The 24,343-nt window shown below is 30.9% G+C and overlaps 2 protein-coding genes across 3 annotated transcripts in view; both read left to right on the top strand.

Annotated features, from left to right (window-relative positions):
• LOC108729104 (nucleolysin TIAR) overlaps nucleotides 1-24,343 on the top strand; it is a 95,073-nt gene that overhangs the window by 49,088 nt on the left and 21,642 nt on the right. The gene's annotated exons all lie outside the window — the stretch shown is intronic.
• On the top strand, nucleotides 22,137-23,018 carry LOC108729103 (peritrophin-1). The gene is made up of 2 exons (XM_018458045.1): nucleotides 22,137-22,222; nucleotides 22,649-23,018. The coding sequence occupies exons 1-2, from the start codon at nucleotides 22,216-22,218 to the stop codon at nucleotides 22,894-22,896; spliced, it is 255 nt and encodes an 84-aa protein (XP_018313547.1). The 5' UTR covers nucleotides 22,137-22,215; the 3' UTR covers nucleotides 22,897-23,018.

Genomic DNA, 24,343 nt, shown 5'->3' with positions numbered 1-24,343 from the left:
GTTCTATTGTTCTAAGGATATTTTCTTTAATTTTTCGTCGGCTTGGCCTAATTAGAATAATACCTTTTGTGTAAGCGCTAAATAAAAATCCTTTTCATGTCAAGCCGGAAGACACAGTTGCGTTTACTCATTAAACTTACGTGATTTCGTACGTGTACTGATTTCGTATGTGTGGTCGCGATTTAAAACAATACGTAGCATGTAATTACAATCATCAAATTAAGAACATTCTCATGTGTTTTTCTTCCGTATCCGCATTTGGATGAAGTGGGTCTCTAGGACAATTTTTGCACACGATGTAAGTATCACAAATAATTATGCAGTTAATGTTATCATATCATAGACAATTATTGTTAAGAAAATTTTTAATTATTTTTAAACAAATATGCAAATAACTTCATTCTATAGTTTTTATTGTATAAAAATTATATGTCACTTCTTGTAATATTACAAATTTTTTTTCAATATTTTAGCAATTAATTTATAAATTAGTAAAATAGTAAAAAATACAGAAAAAATATTGCAGAAGTATCTAAAAATTTAAATCTAGAGAGAAATTATATCTAGATATATATAAATCTATGAATAATTTTGTTGGACCATTAAAATTATTTGGACCATTAGAACACTTAAACGTTGATGGTAATGCTGCAAAAGATATTAACATTCTAGCAATCAGTTTCATCATCCTACATAATTATTTTGATGGTTTAAATAAAATTATTTTTATATTTGTATATATATATATCTACTGGAAAAAAGAATGTTATACCAACAGCATTAATTTAAATGAACATAATTTTGTTAATTAAATAACATTATTAACAAAACAAATACGTCATGCTCTTATTTAAAAATTTGTTTTATTAATATAAATATCTGTTGTGAACTAACAAAATTATTTTCAATTAAAATAATGCTGTTGATATAACATTATTTTTTTCAGTATAGTTAATTTTTTAATAATGCAGCAAAAACCATTTTTTTAATGTAAAACTTAAAAAATTTAATATAAAAATTAAAAAATTTTAATTAAAAAGATTATTTTTTATTTGCAATCGCGTAGTTCGTATAGCAAGAAGAAACGTGGCGGATCTAGAATATTTTATGTATTACTTCTTCTTTTTATACTGTTTAACTTAACTAATATTTTGTTTAACTTAATTCAATTCCAATAAATCATTTTTATTTATTAGAATAACTGTAAATACTAATATTTACTGAAAAATGTAATCGCTAAATATAAAAAAATGAAATGGAGTGTCAATATCTGTATTTATGTTTATTGCATTTTCTATTTGACAGCCCATATTTTATGGAAAGAGGGCGTAATAAATTTATAGTGAGCGGAGAAAGGTGACAGGCGATGTGTATCGAACGGATTTGGACGATCTCCTGCGAGTGATTTGACCTCTCTCCATAAGAAATTTCATTGGCATAAGAAAAAGAAAGTCTAATGAAGAGACGCTTAATACTCTACTTTATAAAATGAATAAGAGAAGAAAGGTCTCATATATTAATGATATTATCATATTATATCTTAATTAAGAAAGTAATAATAATATTGTACTTTCATTATCAATATTAATATGTTTTCAGTGAAAGTCTGCACATGATTGAATCTATATTTAATTAGCAAACAAGATATTTGCCTTTATATTTTTCTTGAACTTTTGTCTTTATATTTTTCTAAGTTGATTGTATTTGAAGATTAAAGTTATGATACCGGTATGCGCATTATTAATACCGGAAATCAGAAATAAACATATACATAACAAAAAGGAGAAAGTAGTACTAACAAATAAAAGAATAGAACAATTTTACGCGTAGATTCTCTTAAATTAAAATGTTGAATAGAATAATAGTCTTTGTAAATTTTACGCTTACAGGCATATAGTTTCTATGTCGCGAGTGGTTCAAAATTTTTATTAAAGAGTTTTAATTAAATACTTTATCGGCATATTTATATTGGCACATCTATGATCGCTTGCGATTGCAAAAGATAACAGATATTTATAGATATGACAAAATAATGCCTTTCCATACTATATGCACATCTCCTAATTTGGTTAGCCAGATTAGTGACATGCAGTTTCGTTTGTATAATCAATTTATTGACGTATTAGCCTTTATGCGTTAGAGTGAACAAGGATGATGTGTGATTACGTATTCCACGTAGCACTACTTAAAAGGTAACGACCCACGCCTACGCGATTTATACGTAAATGTTGAAATCTTGCTAAGTGGCAATATATGCAATCAGATTCTTTTATAAAATGAAATTAATATATGATCACTGCAACATATAACAAAGTATTGGTAATGGTAAACGTATTTTATACAATTTAACTTTTAACATTTAACATTTAACTTTCAAGATTTTTCATTAATCAAAATAGCGATTAAATTACATTAAAATAAATTATTAATTCAAACAAAGATAATACTTTTTCTATCGCGTAAAATGCAGATTTATATATAGATTATATATATAGACAAGTTTCCTTCGAATTAAGATCTTTTTTTAATGTATTTGTTTTAATTACATGTTTAAAGGAAATAATATAGGAACATTTTTATTTGAAATTCCTCTGATCCTATGATACTTTAAACAAGATCGTGACATAGATAAGATACATATAGTGTTTTTCATTGGCAGAGCTGATGTGCACTCAGTGCACTTTAAAACCGTTGTACACTAATCGACATAAAGACGTATGTTTAATAAAAATATAGAAACTAATTAAATCGCGAAATCTTCAATACATTTTAATGTGGTATTTGATCAAATATATATTGGGTATTTTATTAATTGAAATATTACTTTTACATTCAGATTAAGTTAGTGTGCAACGGCTTTAATATGCACTGAGTGCGCATCAGTTCTGCCAGTGAAAAACGCTGTAAATAGTGTACTACATGTCTACAAATGATTATCAAAGAAGTTATAGGTGCGAAGCAAACCAACAAGAAAATAAAGGAAAAATGAAAATGAGAAAAAACTAAACGACTGAAAAACAGAATGAAATACTGTTTATAATCGAAATAGAGGAAGAGAGAAGAGAAGTCAGAAAGAGAAATCTACGAGAAATTCCATAAAAATCGGTGAAATATGCATAGTACCGCGGAACGTGGGGAAGCGTCGCGACGTCGTCGAACGTCTCCGGGGAAACCGGAATCTCAGCATGAAGGAAGAAGGAAGAGTGGGGAAACCTGATGGAGGAAGAACGTGGCGATCTAGAGTGAAGAGGGAGACGCAAAAGAATGAAGGCAGAGTGAGTGGTTGGCGGGGTATCTCAAGGAGAGAGGTGGCGTAGGACAGATAAAAAGAAAGGAAGATTAGAGAGCGAACATTCGGAACGTCTTCTCGAACGAAATCTAATTTCGCTCCTACGACGAAACTAAGCTATTTTTCCCACAATATGCACGCACGCGGGCGTGCGCAAGTGTTCCAGTAGCGTTTCCCGGCCTCTTACCTCCGACTCCGAGGCCCGGCGCTTTTTTTTTCCCTACAAATTGCGTCCAGTACAATATATATATTTGCGAAATGGTAGATAAAATTCCCCTTGTCGTAACTCGTCGCTCAAGAGCGACACTCCTCGTAATTTCGCTATAGCCGTATTAGCCTCAGTAGTTGAAAAACGATCTTTCATTTGAGTATGCTCAGTCGTTTGTTTCTACAGTGGTGTTGAGAGCACGTCCGAGGTCCTGCATCGTTTGCAAGCTTTATACGCCATGGTATGGTATAACGCGCGCTAAGGGTCATTCATTATTTTCAACGCTTTGTCCTTTTGCCATTGTCTATTTGTTAGAAGGTAACTAATTGCTTGATTTTTGTACACAGCCAACTGTTTGTTACTATCAGTTTCAACATACATAAAAGAGCAAGGAATTTAAAATACACTTTTTCTTTCATTAGATTTTAATTTAACTACAAGAATTTTAATTTAAGTCTGAATAGCGTAAATATTCACAGCTCGATGTTAAACAGTTGCAAAATAGAATAGCACGTGATCAAATTTTTGTTGAGAAAAATTTGAAATTGAAAAAAGTACATGTTTTTAAGTGATGTTTCATTGCAATGGCAGTTTAATCGGCAGCTTGGACAGCCTGGTACAGGAACTTCTTTTATTGACCATCCGTAGAATAGAGGGTTGCCGAAGGGTGTCATCGTAATGTTTTACATGATGTTGATCCCCTTTATAATTCGTGCCGAGGGTGGGATGATGATGCAGAACAACCGATTTCGCAACGGCAGAAAAGCTTTGTGTGGACTCAGAGAGAACGAAAGAGGAAAGCATTGCGCTAATGTCTGATCTCGCCATGTGCAATTAAAGAGGAATCATTCCGCTCAAATTGCTTATTCGTTTGTGTTACTTTCCAACTGCAAGAGCGAGATTATCTCTTAAATTACACTCGTTTATCTGTAAATTACACGTTAATGTCTTTATTAAATGTAAAATGCTAATGTCTTTATTAAATGTAAAATACTAATATTAGCATTTATTAATTAATTGAGTAATGCAATTTTTCACACGAAAAAGACTTCCTTTCTAATTTCTAAATCATATTTTGTAGCAATAAATATTTTCTTATATAATTATAATAATTATATATGTATACACACACACACACACACACACACATAAATAAATTTAAAGTAATCGTTAAAGTGTATTTTGATTATTCATTAATTTTATTACTAAAGTAAAGGAAAATATTTAACAAGGTAGGTATTAAAATAAATATTTTTTTTCACTATAACGATTGAGAAAGTGCACTTGACTGGTTTATTGCGCTTAAACTATCAATTGAACATTCTTCGGTAGAACATAAAATATACCAATAATTGAAAGTACTCTTCGTGTATTCTACTTCTCGTTTCCTGAGTTTCTGTACACTTTTAAAGGACCTTTAAAGAAGAAAAGATTCACTAAGCCGTTCACGTAGTTGTGTCTTGAAGGACTATCAAGAACGTAGCCGAAAAACGAATGAACGAATGGCACGATAAAACGGCAAAAGTAGCAGTTGTGAGATGGAGGTGAGAAGGTAGGGCGCCGGTTCCTGCGCTCCTGCCCTAATAATTAAGCTGCCGTCGGTTTTTGATGGCCACTAAAAATGTCGCGGAGGGTCGAATGGTTAAGGAGTCTCGGCAGAACCGTCGTGCTGCCGGCTTTTGTCGATAGTAAAGGGCTCGAGAGGAAGGTGGTTGCCGGATCAAAAGGGAGAGAACGGGGATGGTCCTTATGCTCTGATATTAGCAATACCCCGTCTCGTAAAGTCGACTGTGCGGCAATTCGAGTCACTTTGCGAACCCTTTATATACTGCCGCTGCCACCTACCCTTCTCTCTCTTGCGCTTTCTCTGTCTCTCTCTATCTCTCTTCCGTTGCTTCCTTGGCGAAAACTGAAGAGAACGCGTAGAAGCGAGAGAAGGAGCTCCTGCGAGAAGGAACGACGAAGAAGGAGTTGCTGAAATACTGGCAGAGGCAGTGATTTTAATGCGGGTGGTTCTTAAATTTTACGTCATTCCTTACCCTCGCGTGCACCAACACTATCGCTTCATTTTGGAGGCGACTTGGAACGTGGGATTAAACTGTAGTAAGGTAAACCTGTACCACGAACGTTTCTCCGCGTTAATTCGGTTATGCGGGTTAGATATTCAAGAATCTCTTTGCTACTATGGCGTGAAACTGGTGAAATCACCAACTGAATTTTGGAAAGATTATTTGGGAAAAATTATTTGACCTTATTATGTAGATTATTAATGTAACAAACATTATCAAAATTAATTCATATTTTTTTGTATAATATAAAAATATTTATTGACATTATCATCTTAATGAGATCTATCAACAGATATCTACTCATATTCTATCAATCTTTTTTATTAGTTTAGATTCAAATTGGAATAATAATCATATTACATTAAATTTAAATATGTATTAATAAATAAATTTGTTTTTTTCAGTAGTAATACACACATATAGATTTATTCATTAAAGTCTCATGACACAGTTTGCAACACAAGTTTTTAATATAAATTAACTAAATCTATGTTTAATAAATAAAGTTTTAATAAATTAGTTGGTAATCGCGTACCTTATGAAATTCCAATTTCGGCAAATCGTTATCTCTTGTATATAAGCATCTAATTAACTCAATCAATTTAGCAAGATAATCAAAGAATCGGTTCATTTCACTTGAAAATTGTCATCACATAACACACAATCAAAATACCACATTTATAAACTAATAATTCAACACATTATTATACGCAGAAGAATAATAAATTGCTTATGCCAGACAAATGTTTATACAATAATCACTCATTTGCAACTCGATGTTTACACTACATCGTTGTATGATAGGTTGTATATATTTCACAAATTCCTGTTTCTTTATACAAATAACAATCAAGCGCACATTAATAGAACGGTTCATTTCATATTGTAAGTGTTATTTCAAATGATACATTTTTTAATCGATGAGTAATTGCGTTCGCTGAAAAAAACTCTACTTGTTATTATTTCCAATTACAATTAACCTTTGCAGTGTTTCCAGGTAATTAAACGAATAACGAGGGAGCTGGTACGAATAGTAGGGTAAAATTCCCCGCCACATCGCACTTCTCTGATTTAATAAGTTCATTATCTAATGAACAGATGTACGGGACTACTCTCAATAGCACCGCCCGCTTTCCGATAATCAATATTTTTAATTATCATATTTTTATGAATTCGACTGTAGCTAACTTTTAATTGAATTTGAAATCGGCAGACTGTCTCGGTCGTGCTTTGACTAATTTCGATATATTTTATGATTTATTTATCTAACAATAATTGCCAATCATTTATATTATATAAGTCAATCTGCATCACATTTTATAATAATTTATTAGCTTCTCGTTATATTTTTTTATTATTAACAATATTCACACAATTCATGATTATAAATTAAGTTTATGGGGAATCTTTTTTAATAAAGAGTTTGTAGTGTAAATATCCACAGAAATGATATTACATATACATCCTGTGCAGTTGGTACGATTTTCAATAAATAATTAGTATAGTTGAAAAACAAATGCCTAGTCAATAGTAAATTACACGGAATAATTGTGAACATTCTAAGCCTTTAATCTTTCAAGACAAAGGCGATGAAAAGCGTTGGCTGCTACTGTGGCTTTAACTTCATTCCCTTCTTTTTTTTTCTTCGTTGTTTCTCCTTCTTCGTGAATTAGTAAAAGGAGATAACAAAGAAAGAATTAAGATTCGTACACACCGACTGAAGAGGGCACACTCACGCGAATTAATGTATGCATCACGGGAAACTTTTTTTAAATCGTCGACTTAGTCCCTTTCTCGCTAATGGTTGCTGAAATTCCCTGAAAATTTCTTACTACTGCTCAGGTTATTCACCCAGATGGATAACAGAAGATGAGCATTGGCCTCTGCTATCGAAATTATTCTGGAAATTGTCTCTTACTCTCTCTCTCTTTTTCTTTTCTCGTATTCTTTTCTTTTTCTTGACCATATTATGGCTTACTATTATATAAACAGAATTATATAAAATTATAATAGATAGCAAAATTGCATAAAAATAAGGTAGCATTTTTGTGCTTCTAATATTAATTATTAAACATAATTTATTTTCCATTTTGGATAAATATAAAGATATATCATGCTAATATAAGAAATACTTATGTCATAAACAAATAAATAATTCCTGTAAATGTGGCTTTTTTGGCCATAGAATGAAACAGCATGAAAGATAAAAGAGAAACTGTCGCGCCGGGACTATACAAGCAATCTCGATTCAGACATCGGTCGCTCATACGCTGAGTTATACCACTCGCCATTCAATTACTCACACGACACACCGCAGGTATGTTCGATTGTTTCGCTTTTGTATGCATTCGCGATTTCCTCTTGCACGCCGCTCCGACACGGACCGACTAACTCTACCCCCGGGGAGTTAATTAACCCACGCTAGCGGGCTTCAAATAAATTTCGGTTAGAACGTGAGAAGCAACAAATCTGAGTCAGGTGGTGTCAACTGCGGCGAATGCGAGCCACCTCTTACTTGAGTTACTTCAGCGCGGGGGTTTTGCGGCTAGTATAGTATTATGGCGAGACTCTGAGAGTGAAAGAGAATACGAAGAAGGGACCGAGAGAATGACAGAGATAAGGATCGCGCGCGCGCGAGAGAATAAGGGACTTGACGAAGAAACAAGAATATAAGAGGATAGAAGACGGACGAAGAAGAAGAAACGGAGATAGAGAGGGAAGTGAGGTATCCGAAGGGAAAGCTACCAACAGCGTCACTGCGTCTCCGGCGCGTCCTAATTAGAGAAATTTAAATTCATAGCCACCCCACGGTCTTGAACTTACCCTCGGCATACTCTTCCACCCGTCTGTACTTTCATCCTCGTTTCTCTCTTCCACTCATCCTGTCTTTTTCTCTCGTCCCTTCATCTCGCCTCGCTTTCGTCGCTATACGTCCAAGCGCGGTGCGCATTCCTTAACTTAAGCAATTACGAATCGTTCCCCCAGTGACTCGGCTGACTTATACCAAAAGATAATGTCATTTTCCATCAGCGTTCTTTACCAGACGAATGATCTCCTTTAGCGAGATCTGATGCCGCGTTGACGATCCAATAGTCTTGTCTCTGGGAAACTTTGGAACATTTGTACTACTTAATGATCTATATTTTTAGAAGAATTCTCACCTGTTATGTAAAATTTTAAAATGTATTAACACTATTAACATTAAAAGTATCAAGCTGTCATTATTGACCATTTCTACTTTATATATATATATATATATACATTAATATTATATTTCTTGTGCAAAAAAAATTTTGAAATTCTTTAACTTTTTAATAACTGTGTCTTTCATATTGATGAAATATTTAGTTTGTCATTTCCTTTATTTTCATAATAATTAATTTGCTTGGTCGTTTTAGTAAAGAAAAAATATCTCCAGAGTTAAAAAAGTAGATGAGGAAATTATTTTTTAATGTTATTAATGTTTTTTTTTGTAGAGCAAACGACATAATATTCTTTTTGATATTTCTCAAACTGAAGAGAGTTAGCTCTATTTACAGACTTGAATTGAAGGATTCGTATTATTCTGATATTTGTTGACCTCGTAAGATTTAAGACGAGTAGTAATTTAAACTAATTTAAACTTTGACATCCTAAACTTTTGATGTACACGTGTTTCCTTGCGTGGTATCTCTCATGTAGGAGATGTCACGTTTATCATGTCGGCGGGCGATAGACAATGGAGCTACTAAATGTACGTAAATTACCTTCCCTTTACACAGTCGAACGCGCGCATTAGTTGACGAATCCCTCGTATCTTTAGTCAATCTACTGGGGATGAATTAACGACGAGAGGTGGGAACTGGGAGAATGAACTGAGTAGTTCAGACAGGAAATTCGTAGGGTAGGCCCTTGGGTGATCTCGAGAGTGGTCACTAATACTCCCTAAGAACGCCTGGCAGCAGCAATGGAACGTAGTTCCCCATCAACTCGTGCTGCAAACTAACATCGAATGCATTCCTTCTTGATTAGGCTTCCTTGGAAAACGTGATTTACTTGTATTTGCAAATACAGTTAATTTCATTGATTGAGCTAAACATCGTTTTTTCGATCTAAGAATTTACTGAGTGAACATGTTAGCGATAATAAATCCTATTTAAAGCAAATAAATTTATGTACATTATGACAAACGGATTGATTATTAATAACTCATGATAATGATGACAATGATTGAAACGTAATTACAACAAATAGTAACCAATAATTGTTATCTGCGTAAGCACTTCAAATAATAATACAATACAGTATGCATTATTATAATTTCACGAATACATGCTTTATTGTACACGTGTAATCATTTCATTTATGTAACAATTAGAATTTATTTTGTTCAATGCGTAATGCATGAAATTTATGTAGTTGATGACGGCAAATGGATTTTCACTGCTCGACATTTGCAGTCCAGGAGTCTGCCCCTAATGTTAAAATCTTTCAATTTAGTATTCTCTTTTGCAATGGTAGATATCGTGTCTCTCATGAAAAGTTTGCCTCCGTTCGCGAGTATATTTCTGCTCGGACGTAATTTTTTGCGACCGTGCAAGCTAAAAGCTGTTATAAATCATAGGGTAGCTGGACAGTCATTTATAAGGGAGCCTTTCGAACTCTCGAAGTTATCTCGGATAAAAAGAGAGCTCCATGAAAAGATTTGAATGGACAAAATTACGATTAAAAATTAGGACTTTCGAGAATTAGCATATATAATATGTTTGAAATATGCATTAAATATACTATACATTCAATAAGTAAAAACAAACCGATAAATGATTTAATCTAAAAATTATATTTAGTTGTTTTAGTATAGGAAAGATACTATATGTATAAAAAAAAGAGAAAAAGATAGTGCGAGCCAAATAGAAACTCTGTTCTTTACGACTAAAACTTTATGTTTCCTTGCTTTTAACTTTTTACGGAATTCTACAGAAGCAAGCTGTTTACACGCGTTGATTGCGGATTCATCAAGTTACGAGTGACGTATTGCTTTTGCCTTTCCCTATTCTTTGTTTCTAAATAACCTGAAAATGACTTCAGCAACTTGGATACTAAAAAAATCTCTAGCTTTCCTTTGCAGCCAGATTTCTGTTTATTTAATGAAATTATTAAAAAATTTATTTTTTTTTATACTACGTTACATAAATTTCTTTTTTAATTACTATTATTCTATAAATAATCTATCTATAATTATTATTCTATGATTGTTAATCGTAACTACGTTTTATTTCATAAAAAATAATTTTTTGAAATAGATTTTTTTTGATAAAAAAAAGTTGCAAGCTGTCGTTGAAAATATGACACAGTAAATATCGAAATAACTTTCATAATACGTTCTGTTACCGCTGCGTTGTGAAACAGAGTATCACCGAGAATCGCCGCTGCGTTGTGAAACGGATGCGCAGTCGCGCGCAGCATGGTGCACGATAAAACGTGAGACAACAACCATTTGACAGGTCTTTCCCCTTTCCTGCGCTTAGATAAATCTGTGTTTCTTTGCGGATACGATGCTTCGAACACCGCCACGGTATCATTCGTTCAGCTTCTACTCGCGAAAATGTCATCAAACATGCGGATGATAGGCACTATGCATGAAAATGTGTCCGAATAGGGCTTCGAAGCACGTTGCACTTCTGACAAACTGCGACTACCGCAGGTAGTGTCGGTGGTTGGTCTAGGCCCGAAGTTTCGAGAGAGCTAGGTAACGTCGTTGGCACTGGTTAATTTGCATCCCTTAATGAGTCGCTCACGTAACGCTCTTATCTTTACACCCTGCCTCTGCTCCTTTCCTCCGCGTTCTCAGAGCGATTCTCTTCCCCTATCCCTCTTTCTCTCCTTATACCGCCACGAGGCATTTTCTTTCTCTAACAGAACGGGGAACCTCCATCTACCCAGCTTGAACTTCTTCTCTGTTTTCTTGTCATTCGGCCTTGTTATTTCTAAGTTGTATCCCATCTCCCTTCTTGGCTTCTTTCCATTCCTTCGTCTGTGGTCTTTCCCATCCTCACGACGTATCAGCCTTCAATCTTGCGAGGGTCGAATCGTTTTTCGCCATACTTCGTGAAGGTAAATGCTATTAGTTAAAAACTAAAAACTTTATGTGTAAAAGAAAATTCTTAAAGATGCATATTAAATTTTATAATACATATTTGACCAATATTATTCTATCTAGAATTTTACTAAGAAGCTTTAAGATTGTTAAAAAATGTTCTATCCTTTCTAATATTTGTGACATTTATTTTTACAGCATGAGAAAAAACAAAATATTTTGTTTTCTTTTATAACATGAGTTGTCCATATAAATTTTTATCTGTATCCGAATTAATATCTTATTATTCACGTTATAAAAGTAATATAATCTCACTAAATATACTATAATCTCACTAAAAGAGTTATTTCTTCATTAAATTGATTGAAAATATGTACATAACATAATTCTTAAAAAATAATCTTTTACAAATTTACAATTTTATTTAAAATGAAACATACATTTTTTTAGTTCTTTTAATATTATCTCGTGTTTTTTTTGCGATAATAAGAATTTTTGCAATTGCAGACCTCGAAAATGTGTCACCTCGATGTGGCGTCCCCGGTGCACGAAGCACCCCCGTCGCTTATGTCGCCCTTCCACCCTTTCCGCTCCACTCCGCTCTGCTCCGTTATTCTTGGTCGGGTGGCTCGGAAAACGCGACGCGACGCATCTGTTGCCAAATTATTTTGCCCACGGGTCCGTGAAAAATTTTCCCCGGTGCCATTATTGTTCCGTTGCGCGTGAGAATCTAGTTATTTGCTCATTTCATTGTTCCTCCTCGCGGCCGGTCCGGAAAATACGCTGCCACTTAGTTTCTGCAGGGCTGCGACAGGAATGATAGGTAAAATTTCAACATTCGACGAGAAAAATTCATGTAAAACATGTATTTTGTTGGAGAGTGCAGATGGCTATAAATCAGCATTTTTTAATTGTCATCTTTTATAAATATCTTTCCGAGACATAATTTTCGTTTTGAAAAAAAAATTTACTCGTATTATTTACACACACACTTACAATAAATTTTTTGTATTTACATCATTGAAAAATAAAATTATATTATATTATAATTACATTATTAAAAAATTGTGAGATACTTGGTAATGTACATATCTAGAAAAAATCTCATAAGAAAAAAATATGCTTGTGAATTGATTATTTTAAATGATATTAATTTAACTTTTATAATAAGCTTTATCAATATTATAAACTTTCTAAAGCACAATGATATATTTTTTATATTAGTAATTATTACTTGCGTAATTACAATGTTTATTTGTTTAAATTATTATTTTTATAACATATTGTCCTTTTCTTTATAAAAAATACTCTAATCTCAAGATACTTCATTGATAAACAATAGCTGTGTAAAAAATCAGAATGTCTTGCACTTCTTAGTTTAACGATAAACTATATTTTTAATAACATAATTGTCATAACTCTCATATTCGTCAGTAATTTCTGTACACTAGAAACAGATCTGATCATAGAAACGACGATGTCGTTCCTACATCATGCAATCCAGGAGCGCTTATGCTAGTATTACGATAATGTTATGGAAATAGGTCATGCCCGATGCAAATAGAGAAACTCGATGAATCTTCCTCAGGTGTTCAGATCCAGTTTGTAGATCCATGTGCATCGTGACGGTTTCGTGATATCATAATGAGGATCGATATCTAACACTAATAAAGCTCAGATGATTTCCGGAGCTCCGGATACCATTGTCATTGTCTGAATATCTGGAATTAATATCAACGATCTATCTATTGTAAACTTTTTTTCAGTTTAATTATATTTAAAAATCAGTTAAATTTAAAGAAAGCTTTTTAATATTTTATACAAAAACTTTTGCAATTATTTCATTGTTTTTGTAGAATGTGTCTGCGTATGCAAATTAAGTTTATAATGATACGTGTTCAAATTATCATTTTAATAAACAATTAATACTGTTGTTTTATTATACAATAATTAACACAATATGTAATTTATACAAATTTTTTTCGAACATTTATAAAATAATAATAATTTTATTTTAGTACTTAATTGTTTTAGTACTTATAATAACTAGGATATATTTTATAACACAAATTCAAGCACATTTATCTATTATATTTAGTATATAGATAGGTAATGACAGAGGCAATAGAATCAAGTTTACATTTATAACTTAATTGCGTAGCTCGTTGTAAATTAATATGACACATTCCACACTTAATTATCTTATGTCTTCTTATCTTAATTGTTGATCAATGTTGATGAAGAAAATGCACATTTCTTTTACTTTGACTACATCGTATGGCAAATGAGATTATTTTGTTTAATATACAGGATGTAATTTGACTGAAATAACATTCATTAATCATACAATGCTGTTCCTAATAAAGAACTAAATCGTAAAGTCCTCTACCATTTTACAATTTTCGCAATAGTTAACGAGATATTAATTTCTAAATATTGTCGAATAAAATTGATGTACATATAAGACAATTTTTAGACATCTTTCCGTGTTCTTTGTGAAATATTTTGAAGATTTTTCTTAAAGAACTCTTAAAGATATCTTAAAGCTGTCTTATACGTCGATTTTAGACATTTTGCTCATTGGGTAATTAAAAAAATATTGCAAAAATTGCAAAATGGTAGAGGACTTTTCATCTCAGTTTTTTTATTAGGAATAGCACTATATGATATTAGTGAGCGTTATTTCAGTTACATCCTGTACTTTTTATTATTTTATTGAAATACGTATGTAATATACGCCAGTTTTATTATAGAGATCATCATTAATCAAATGAAATGTACAATAATTGTTCTCTTCGTTATGCAGTATGTCGTAATTATTGAATCAATTTCGGTGTAGCAGAAAATACATCATTAAATTCAAAACTTTACACAACGCGTGATATATTTTGAATAAATTTATTAAATTGTTATTAAGATACATTACAAAGTTTCTTGCATCATATAAAGTTTGTATCAATTTTGAATTTTTTCTTTAATTTTTTAATGTCTACTTTAATAAAAAATAATTAATATTTATTATATATTTATTATTGAATAAAATTAATGTCTGGTTAAGTAATTAAAAAGAATAAAAATGTTAATAATTTTAAATAAAAATTTAAGAATTTAAATTTATAATTAAGAAGAATTTACAAAGTAGATATTGACAATGTGACAAAAAATTATTATTGTGATATTGATTTTAAATATCAATTTATTATCTAATCAATGTAATTATAATTAATGATAGATAAAATTGTAATATGCAAAATTTTAAATCTATACATGTTGTTTTATGCTAAAGATAAGCCGAAATAGAGATAAAATGTTCATTTTTTATAGAATCTTCATTTGAATTTATATGGATAAATAAATATTTTATGTTGATATATTAAATATTTTCGCATCATAAACTGCGTTTGACTCTTAGAACACCTTTCACAATTTTATTGTTATTTTATGCAAAATTTGTTTATTATAAAATAACAATTGAATTACAAATAAAGAAATTAAAATCATTTAATAATAACTGTATGTACAATATAAGTTGCATATTTTAATGCAGAAAGTATAACAAATAATAGATATATTACATCTATTCAAAAGCCAATCTCGTAAAACAAAAGGCAAGTTAATTAAATTGAATTATTTAATATTGTAACCAAACGTAGTTATATACATTTAAAAACAGTATATAGAGACAACACTATTATATATTAAATTTACTTCTTTTGAAATATTATAAAAAGGTTAAAAGTATAATATAGAACAAACATAATCGGGTATTGAAACAGTAAGTAAGAGAAATAGGGCAATAACTCTGGAATTGAGAGAGATCACTTCCAGTAACGCAGAAAGGAGAATAAGTAAGTAAGAAATGTAGAGGTTACGAGAGTCGTAAAGGTCGACCGCAATGAATAGTTCATTTCTCTTTGAAACTTCGGAGTGCACGATAATGATTAGCGAGAATATTGCGGAAATTTGTCAGGTGAGAAGAGTAAAAAACAAAGAGTGATTCGTAAATTAATCTTGAAGACTGAATAAATACTAATAAATTGCTATGCAATAAAATGGTTTTAATATTTATTAACGCCGTAAAAAACTCATTGTGACATAGAAAGTGCTCGCACTGACATTTAGCGTATACCTCGACGAGAATGCGACCGCACATCGTTCTTACGAGATAATTCCCTCCGCGAGACGGCAAAGAAATAATTATTCGTGTAATTACACTTACTTGCGCGACGGTATATTTGTGTAATAAATGAATGCCACGAACATGACCAGAATCTTCAATGTGTGTGACTTTTCCTGACTAATGTATTTGCCGATTGCTGTGATTAATTAGCATTACGTTAGTGTGTATAATTTGAATGTAATTAATAGATTTACCTAAATTACATTGCCGATAAAATAAATAATGTTTTACGCGAAATATTAATTGGCATTTGAAATGCAGTAATATGATTTCTATAAATAAATGTTTTCGTGAGATGACGTTTACAGAATGTATATATTCTTATATATATATAAGAAACAGTACGATTTATAAGAAACATTGGCACTATTTTTTCGAAATCATGCCGACATGTGGAACACGTGCGCTAAACGTCACGTCGTCCGTCTGTCGCTTTATCAAAAATCTTGTTTTATATCTGCTGCACCAGCAGCACTACTAGTATAACAGTAGTACCTTCTACCTTAGTCAGCCAATATCTCGCATATTGGTACGTTCAATTTCCATTGTTCATTTTTGTGCATAGTAATCTTAAGAAAATAAAATATAATAAAATTTAGATACATTGTTTGGTGTTTTCATGAGATAAAATATATTGTAAAATTTTACATCTTAAAATTATTTGATTAACTATTTAAAATATTTTTCATAAATTTGCATATTCCGTAAATTTAAAGCTTTATCATTTTTAATAAGAAATTAAGTACTTTATATAATATACTAAATATATATAATTAAAAGACGTATTTAAAATTTACATAGAAATATTATATTAGGCACCAATATTTAATCTTTAGCGGTTTTTTAATATTTACTTGATGATATTAATAAATAATACTATTTCTTATTATCTTAAATATTATCTAAAATATATTCTTTTATCTATAAAAATTTGGAAAAGTAACATGTTAAGAGAGAGATTCACAAAATAAAAAGAACTTATTCCATATTAGTATTTATATAACAAATAATATTAATCTGTAAAAAATCAATCAATATAATTTGATAAAATTAGAGTTATTTAATTTTTATTAAATTAATTGCATATACTACAGCATTTCTAAACAAACTTATCTTCTTATAGTTTCCGATCCTTTTGTGTTCACCTTTTAGTCCGTTGCCTACATTTAACCAAGTGAAGTGCCTTGAAAATAATAAAACGCCATATTTCAAGCAAGCTCCTATCGTTGAAGCAGTTATGCAAATTTCAAGAGCGACCTCCTCCACTTGAGATTGTAAGAGCGGAGAGCACTGCCGGTGACATTTTTAATTATACAATAAAAACTCGATCGTAGATATAGAATTAAAATGTTCATTGCTACATTAATTTCCTTTAATATTTGACTATATTTGTCTTGTATCAATGTGTAACCTTGTTGTCATCATAAATTGTAATCATAATAATATTTTCAACTATTAAAACATCAAAGATAAACCATTTAAATTAAAAATTTTGAAAATTCTAATTACAATATCGTTGCATGTTTATATTATTATACGTTTAATAACTTAATAAATATTATTTAAAATTATATCTATCTTCTGTATTCGAAATTCAAAATTACGATCGTAGATCGTATTTTTTGTAGATTTTGTATCTATATATCGTTATTATTTCTTTTTATTTTCGTACAGTGTTAAAGAAATACACACTTTTGTTGTTCCTCTCTGATTTAAATTACAAACATTTTATTGTACCATACTATAATACAAAATATACTCTATAATTTACTGGATGCGGTCTTCGTAACTCACGCTTCTTCGTAAATATCAGACGACCACAGAGAGTCCATGTTCTACGGAATCAAATACTATTGCTATAATCTTTTACCGTCTTTGATCTTCTAAAAAGAAAATTGAAAGATAGAAATTAAAATAAAAATTTTAGCGTTATTTAACCCTCCGTTTACAATCATATTTTTATTCCTTCCATCTGTAATCTGATTCCTTTTTGTTCAGTCCGAGTTTTTTTTTGTTGTTCTACACTTTAAAAAAAATTTATGTTACTTTTAAACATCTCTATTATGTAAGTAAGACCTACTACTGACAAGATATTTTAAGAAGAGGAAGCTAATTTCACCTTTTTCATTTCGAAAAAATAAAATCTAATTAGAGAAAATTCATAATTGTGCTAAAAAGATCTAGATTGCAAACGGGAAATTAATTTCACATGCGAACATAAAACAAAAAATATTTTTATAAAATTAAAAGCGTAATTATTTATTCACAATTGTAAAAAAGTTTCATCTGCAAATATATTTTTTTGTCGTAATAATAATTGAAACTTTTCTAAATAAAGTATGTATTTATAACTAATTTATTTTACTTTTTGTAAAATCTAAAAAATTTATTTGTTTAAAAATGGAATAATTCATTAAAAATAGTTTTGTGTATATTGCATATATTTTATAAATATTGTATAATTTCTTTATATACTACGAAATGGATTTAATATTTTTGCTTTTTATATTGCATTAAGTAAGAGAGAACGATGGAATCTAATAAATCCATAATGAGCGCAATCGAAATGGTATTGCGTGACCACATGTTACGTTCCTCGCGCCAGAAGCAATTGTGTCCGCAATACCACTTCTCATAGGCACAAATCTATGACATATTCCCAACTGCTCCCCAATTTGCCTGCTCCATGATTGTAAATCACAGCAACAAGTTTCTAACTGGTTGTCTAATACGAATGCCAATATGTACTTAGTTCCATTTCGAATCTTTGATTGACTAATTATCAATAGAGAAAATAATTCATATTATTACTCATATCTCTGGTAAAATGAAAATTATCAAGTTTCTGATGAAATTCTCCTCCTTTTTTATGTATACCTATAACCATTCTAGAGAAAGTAATTGAAAATAAAAATAATGATATTATGAAGTACACAACTTTGCTCCGCGTGTAATGAGTAGGTATACAAGTCTCAAGAGTAAAATTAGTGATCAACTCGTCATTCGATTAACCATTTTCTCCGATTTTCAGCTGCACCGCACTTTTCCTAGCTTTTCATCCCCACATTGTGGCAATTATCGACATGCCAGCGAATGGTGAAGTCAGCTAAACAAAAGACCGTTAAAGCTATCCCCGATATCCGCATCCTACGCTTCCATCCGATCTCGTTTATTTCGTATCAACCTTTTCCATCAGCTTCATCAAGTGTTTCTTTTATACTGCCTTTCTTTTCTGATCGCTGGAATGAATCGCACAATTTTAGAGTTGTCTTATCCCTCCTTTACTCTCTGAGAATATTCTTGTTACACATATTGTATATAAAGTTGTAATAGTCTTTTAAATATTGTTTTACATTATAATTGATAAAATTTTGGTAGGTAAATTTTAAATATTAATTAGTCTTTTAGTTTAATATTTAATATGTGCAATTTCACATTCAACTATTGTAAGATATCACTAATAATTAAAATTATATTAAAAAATTCCTATATAATCAATTTCAATATATCAAGTATCAATACATCAAAATAAATGAAATGCCGACTGTAACATATAAGTCAGTTTAATCGACTCAATCGTAAAAATGAATTCGTGTAGGCATGATACGAGAGGGAGAATTTAGAATTGAACACCAAGTGGACTCGAAGTACTCCAGGGTTAAATGAATCGACCCGTATATGAGGTCGTTGCCAAAGTTACGTGAGCGCACTTATAGTCAAAGCGGAGCTCGCTTATCTCTTTGGTTATTCAATTATGACAATTTGATCCGTAGGAGGGTATACGTCCCGCACACCAGCATGCTTTGTACCGATGCGGCAGCGGAGGCCGTTCCGCGATAAATTGAGCTCTCAAGAAGGTCTGCGATTGCCGTATATATGTGAATCGATGTGGAAAAGGTGAATGGGCTTGCAGCAGTTCTGATGGCGTTGGAGAAGAAAGGATGGCGATGGGTCTCTCCTCTTCCTCCCTTCTTCCTTTTTTCCCAGCCCTATAATGTACGCACATACATAGGTCTGGCCTCGATATGCAAAATCGCTGAATATGGCCGTAAAACGCAGGCGGCGTGTATGCCAATATGGCGAGTATGGGAGACCAAGTTCTCTTCTTCTCTTTCTTTCTTCTTTGCCCAGCCGATAGAGAATAGAAATATTAACGCTAACATTTTCACATGCCATAATATTTTTAAACATTATGATCGACAGCAACATAGTGATTAATAACCTTATAATTATTTTAACACTTATGAATATTGACAGCTGTATCATATATATTTATTAGATACATTTATTAGATTGTTTGCAATAACTATTCTTTCAATAACAATAAAAATTGATCTAAAGTCGAAACACGAACAAAGCAATATATATTTTTATACGTTAAACTAGCTTTATGACTGAGAGTTGATCAAAATTTTCGCACGTTCCAAGAAAACGATATATTTTTCGTTTGTAGGCGTCCAACCATTTTCGAACAATCGTTCCTCCGTGTCGACTGAAATGTTTCATTTCCTAAAGGAAACCCAATTTCCGCGCAGTTCCGAACAATCGAGAATAAGACGCGAACGAGATCGTGATTTGCAAACGATTGAATTCAAATTATAGACATCTCGTCGAAGTGACAGAATGGAAGTCCGCTCTTCTTCTTATTTGTCGTACAAAAAGATTTTTTTCTTTATTTCTTGGATATCGTATTATTTCAGCGTACAAATATAACAATTTATTATTATGAAAATTCTCTACTTCTACACAAACAAAACAAAATATAATTATATTAAACTTTTTATTAATTCCCAGAAGCATTATGATGAAATTATAACTTCACTTTTGAGTTATTTTTCTGTATATAACTCATGTTATTCAATCTAATATTTATATATTATAACAGCAATATGTATCTGCAATATGTTGCAGCAAATGAAACGTCGATAATTATTAATTTAAATCAATAATAATGAATTATTAAAATTGTATTAGTATTTAAAAAAGAATTTGTAAACTTGAATGTGCGTCAGATAGAAAATAATCTTAAAAATATAACTAATTTAATTAAAGTAAGTAAAGTAATCATAGTGAGTAAGAGTATTGAGAGAGAGATAATGCGATTATTCTATATAGGTATATAGATATATTGATATATTGTACATCAAATTGACATTAGTTATTAAGATAACGATATCACAGTTTAATCGATATTGTTATCTTAGCCTGTCAATACGTATTCAGATATTTTGTATAAATTAAATCAATAATTTAGTTATGCTAGAAAGGAAAAGTTGTTTAATAAAAATATAATTTCCAATATAACAATCATGACAAATTTGTAATACTTTTTCAAAAATTTTGAAAACTTTTTTTTTTATTTTATATATTAGATTATATTATCAGTACATAAATTTATTTATAGCTAATTAATGCACTTTTTAAATAATAAAATAAAAAGTTATAAATTTATTTATAACTTACAGTAATTCGTAATTTTTTACATTTTTATATCATAGCAACAGTAAGAACTGGAATATATGTCACCTGCAATTTTACGACGATATTTTAGAGATGCAATGTCGTGGAAGCGACGACTATCAAATATAATTTTCCAACCTTCACATCTTTTTACTTTATCATCTTGAACTCATTTTGCACCACTTCTACGATGTTATTTGAAAAAAAAAATGTATATTATTCTTTACATATCTTATTGGTCTTGCCGAATGCCGCGAGTTTATGAGGAAATGACGAGGAGGAAGATTTTGTGTTCGTCTTTGGCAGAAATGAAAGTACGGTGACAGAGAGAGCGAACGGACGAGATAGAGGAGATAGAGGTAGAGAGCTAGAGCTGGCCGTTGTGTGAAAGCGTCAGCACACACGTTTGTATGGTGGGTTGCCCGACAATAGGCATTGTGCACCCGCCATAACCAGGAACCGAACGCGACAGCACCACGCCAGCATTGTCCGAGTGTCAGCTAGCATCCTTCTCCTTTCTCGCTTCCTCTCATTCTCCGTTACTCTCTCGCACTCATCCTACATTTCGTTCATTTCGTTTCACTCTTCATAAATCCCTTCTTTTCTCATTTACTTGCTTATCTCGACCTTCGTCTTCTTAACATTTTGACTGGGTATGATATACAACAAACCTAGATGTGATTTAACGAAACTGTCGCTATTCACGATCGTTGTGTGAAATATTAAGTCGCAGATTTATCATGATATCATTACACGCGTATCTGATAAGGGTTTGAATCTCAGAGGGAGCGATTGAGCGATCTAGACTGATAAAAAGGATCTATTGATCAGGTATATAAAGAGGCTTTAGATAGTCGAATGTACAATCAGGTGTAGATTCGCGTAAGAATAAGATTTGCATAAAGAGTAAAATAAAGAATAACAAGCAGCAAAATGAAAGGTAAGTTTGTTCAAGTGATTAACGTGAGATGTGATTAACGAGTTTCCAATTCATGAGTGAATATAATTATTATTGTGTAAAGTATTTTAAAATGTATCATAATAAACGTAGGACATATTTTTTTATAAATATCGTAAATGGATTGAATATTTATAATATAGCAAATTTCATGAAAAAAGTTAGAATTTAAATAATTATAGGTGTATATATAATTTAGACTAAGATATTCTTATTATACTACTTCCCTGCAGATATGCATTTTTCGTAATCCATATAAATTATAATAAAAACATCAATAATCACTATACACATTTAATATCACGCGCGTTTTCATTTTTGCACTTAGTACAAAATTGTAATTAATTGAAGATAGTTCATAAAACGATTACTTACATTACATTTTCTCATTGATTTAATATATTTTAGCCATATTCTCCATTGCACTTTTGATGTGCCTGTTGGGTGAATTTTATGTCCAAGCACAAGAAATTCATTGCCCAATGACAAAAGAAGGAGATGATATCGTTTTTATCCCTCATCCCACCAACTGCAATCACTACTTCGTTTGTGACTATGGCCGACCGATTGTAATGAAATGTCCTGAAGGCTTACACTTCAATCCCATGGAACAGGTCTGCGATTATCCATTCAATGTTAAATGCACGGCTCTTTAATCAGTTTATATCTATAATGACTTAATTGCATATAACTATATAACAATATATGGACAGCTACCGTGAATTATTGTATTACATTATCACTACACGGCTTATATGACATTGTGTTGTACATATCTTCTAATAAATAATAAATAAATTATCCATTACTTAATATTGCATGTGTATATGAGTCTGTTTAATTTAATCGATTAATTAGTAAATAGCAGGCGATATCTGTATCACTTGATGAAGATTGCTCGATAAAATAATGATAACAAGTGTTCGTGATAGATCAGTAAGTCCCGAAGTCTGCATGTTCTAATTCAGCTAACTGACATATTTTGTTTGACATTACGATATAAAATTATCTATTACTACATAAAAGATTAACAAATATTTACGTTATTAATACATAGATTATTTTTCATGCAAAATTCATGAAAATTTATAAAGAAATGAAATATGAGTTACATCAGAATATATTACGAATTATGAGATATTTATTATCTTCTTTCAACATAGTTTAAATATTGAGTTACTTAAATTTACTTTTTCTGCTTTAAATTTAATCATGTAAATACAGACTATTGTAACTTTTTAATGTTTTCTTTTTTAAAAAATTAAAACTATACCTTTTTTTTTTCAAGCTTTAAAATTATATTTTGACGTTTTTCATATTCTTTATTCCATCTGTGTGTAAGTGTGTCAGATTCTTATTTTCTCTTTTATCTTATATTTTTTCTAATTATTTATTGTAAAATAGAATTATAAATTATAAAATATTAGATTTATTACGCATATAGTAAACATAAATGAGTGTAGTTATCACAATAAGAGTATCTCGTTATCGAAAAAACTTGTAAAAGTGCTTGAACATAAGAGTTAATTTACTTTCAGAGTACCTATAATTTTCGTATTGTAGAAGTACGTTAGACTTATTGAATGTAGATGCTAAGTAATACGATCGTATAATAAAGAAGTAATTTCAACGTATTTTGAAATCAAAGATAAGCGTTTAGTTCGAGATACATATCTCATATCAAATGATGGAAATCTTCGCGTTATGTGAACATTTCGCTGTATTTTAACATCAACAGTTTAATAGTAGTTTGCATTATCAAACTGGCACTGGTATGTAAGTTCAGAAAATGTAACGGGCAGTAGCAAATAAACTTAGAATAGTAATTGCGCCCATATAAATGAGAATAGGTCAGTCATGAAAAATTTACTACTTAATCACACTTTTCCGGAATTGCTACATTAAGCACAAATCTTCTACGCAACAATGATCATTTAAAAAATAAGTACCTTAAATTATATAGGTTAAAAACCTTTAAATACTTCTTCATCTTGTCTTGACTTATTAGAAAAAAAAACATGTATTTTATTTCACGTACATCCGTAAAACATAAATCATTTCTACATTTCTATTCTTTATGCTTTATATGAATTGTTCACAATA

The sequence above is a fragment of the Mycetomoellerius zeteki genome, unplaced genomic scaffold (genome assembly GCF_001594055.1).
Source record: "Mycetomoellerius zeteki isolate Tzet28-1 unplaced genomic scaffold, Tzet1.0 scaffold70, whole genome shotgun sequence".
NCBI lineage: Eukaryota > Metazoa > Arthropoda > Insecta > Hymenoptera > Formicidae > Mycetomoellerius > Mycetomoellerius zeteki.
The sequence above is the reverse complement of the archived record's forward strand: the minus strand, read 5'-3'. Positions and strand labels throughout refer to the sequence as shown.